General features: G+C 35.7%; 1 protein-coding gene across 1 annotated transcript; it reads left to right on the forward strand.

Annotated features, from left to right (window-relative positions):
* The first annotated feature begins 368 nt into the window (after positions 1-368).
* Positions 369-2,352, forward strand: LOC108455154 (AP2-like ethylene-responsive transcription factor At1g79700). The gene is made up of 7 exons (XM_017753754.2): positions 369-783; positions 902-910; positions 1,019-1,107; positions 1,287-1,360; positions 1,448-1,498; positions 1,616-1,692; positions 1,778-2,352. Exons 1-7 carry the CDS (start codon positions 489-491, stop codon positions 2,350-2,352), a joined length of 1,170 nt encoding a protein of 389 aa, XP_017609243.1. The 5' UTR covers positions 369-488.
* The last annotated feature ends 335 nt before the right edge of the window (positions 2,353-2,687 follow it).

The following is a 2,687-nucleotide window of genomic DNA, read 5'->3' on the forward strand; positions in this document are numbered from 1 at the left end:
TGAATCCAATGAAAGTTGACCCTCAAAACCCAACTCAACATTGTCTTATCCAACATATCATTTAAAATCCTGTTATATTCCGTTGCATGTTTAATTTATTATTGAAAATTCAACTTCAATTATGTTGTTCTCGACTCTATTCGGTCTTTGCCTGTTTCGCATAAAACAAAAAACTCAAAGGAATTTAATATTTACATACACACATATATACGTATACGTATATCTATGTGCTGAAAAACAGAATATGGACAAGTAAAATTTGCATGGATGGACCAAATTTGTCTTTAATTGTTCATAGAGATCATCGACATGTTTGTTTGGACTTAAAACAATAATTTATGCAACAAATAACGAAACATAATAGCTCCAAAATTTATAACCATAATATATATACATGAATTCTTACTACGGGATCAAGCAGCCATTGGAAGATAAAAAACCAGCAAAAGAGAGAAGAAAGAAGAAAGTAATCAGAAGGTAAACAAGGGATGGAAATGATTATGGTTAAGGATGAATCATACCAAAGAAGGCGTCGTATGAGCTCGGTATATGGTGATGTTCAAGCCGTAAGATGTGTTAAAAGACGAAGAAGAGACCGCTGTGATGTCAATCAAGGTCTGCAACAAAATGATCAAAGCAGCAATGCTCCTGCTGCTGCAATCACTGTGAAAAGAAGTTCTCGGTTTCGGGGAGTCAGCAAGCATAGATGGACAGGCAGGTATGAAGCTCACTTGTGGGATAAGCTTTCATGGAATGTTACACAAAAGAAGAAAGGCAAACAAGGTAAAAAAACTATGTGTCTTCATTGCATTTCAGTTCATTTTCACTATAACTTTCAATTTTGGATGCTTACATGTTGCATGATTTGTCTATGTCTGGAATCGGCTCGGGGATCCTGCAGTTTACCTTGGTGAGTACATCACAAGTTGTTTCACTTTTTCTAACACATATATACAACCCAAAGTCTTGTATATATTAAGGTGAAATGACAATGGTATGCTATATGAACTTTGATCAGGTGCTTATGATGATGAAGAAGCTGCTGCAAGAGCATATGATTTAGCTGCACTTAAGTATTGGGGGACGTCAACTTCCACTAATTTTCCCGTATGTATATCTTATATTCTTATTTAGCAACTATGATTATCTTCTATTTATGTTACTCGGATTCAGTTTTCAGTGTTGGATACGGATGTTGCAAGAAAAATAATGGGTTCGAGCAACATAGTTTTAATTAAAATAGTATATTTAAACACCAAATCTAACTCGCTCAATGGTTTATGCAGATATCAGATTATGAAAAAGAGATTGAAGTAATGCAGACTGTAACCAAAGAGGAGTTCTTGGCCTCATTAAGAAGGTAAACCCTTGATCTATCAAATCATAAACTAATATAATTATCTAAAGGCTAAATACTTAACATCTAATGGATTTTTCTTTGTTACAGAAAGAGCAGTGGGTTCTCAAGAGGAGTATCCAAGTACAGGGGAGTTGCAAGGTACTTTTGTTGATAATCTAGTGATCTATGCTCTTATATATTTGGAGGATCATATACTCGTACGATCGAGACACGTGTTACATTACAGGCTAAAGATTCCTTGGATAAAACTTGCAGGCACCATCACAATGGAAGATGGGAAGCAAGAATAGGGAGAGTGTTCGGAAACAAATATCTATACCTCGGCACTTACAGTAAGTTCAATGTGGAAACCTTTCAGCCATGGATGGAAAATATAACATTTCTATTACCCTAAACGACATGTCATACGATTTGCAGACACACAAGAGGAGGCTGCTCGGGCTTACGACATTGCAGCAATCGAATATAGAGGGATCAATGCAGTGACCAACTTCGATTTAAGTACTTATGTAGGCTGGTTAAGGCCTGGGATGACAAATAATTATCGAATTGCAGCTAACGAAACACCAGCAACGGTCGAACCCGAATCGGTACAATCAACAAGTTGTTACAGTCCAATAGAAGAATCTAAGCCCTCAATCCACTACCCTTTTGCTGCAGATTACTTCAACTCTCCTCAAAAGCAACATGTTGTTGAAACCAATCTCCCAGTATCATACAAGTCTTCATCACCTACTGCATTAAGTTTGCTCTTTCGATCTTCGGTATTTCGAGAACTGGTAGAAAAGAATGCAAATAATGTATCAGAAGATGAAAGCAGTAACAGCGATGCAGATGATGAACAAAAGAATCAACAACCAGGACGTTCTGATCATAGTGATGAGTTTGGTAGGCTATTTTATGATGAAATTGGTAGTGGTTTCCCATTATTTTTCTCTCCAACTAAAGATAGCATACAATTGCAAGAAAACGAGCTCCCTTTCGTTATATGATCTACCAAGAAAGGCTGCGAGATAATGACCGTTTTGATCCGAAAGTCTCTATACATATGTCGTTTGTATGGTTTAGAAACATAGGAAAGTAGCTAATGGTAGCATTGTGGATGGCTTGTAAAATCTGCAATGTTGTAAATTATAACATCTACATTTATGTTCATGTACAACAATCGAGTGTTTGTAGATATATATTTAGATAGTAATGCATAGTTCTCGAAAAAAAATAGTTTGTATAAAAATACTGTATAGTTTGTTTGAAAATAATGAGAAAATACATGCACATTTACCAACTTGTATGGTACGAAAAAGCAATAAGAATTTTATAATGAAGG

Source organism: Gossypium arboreum, chromosome 9, assembly GCF_025698485.1.
Source record: "Gossypium arboreum isolate Shixiya-1 chromosome 9, ASM2569848v2, whole genome shotgun sequence".
NCBI lineage: Eukaryota > Viridiplantae > Streptophyta > Magnoliopsida > Malvales > Malvaceae > Gossypium > Gossypium arboreum.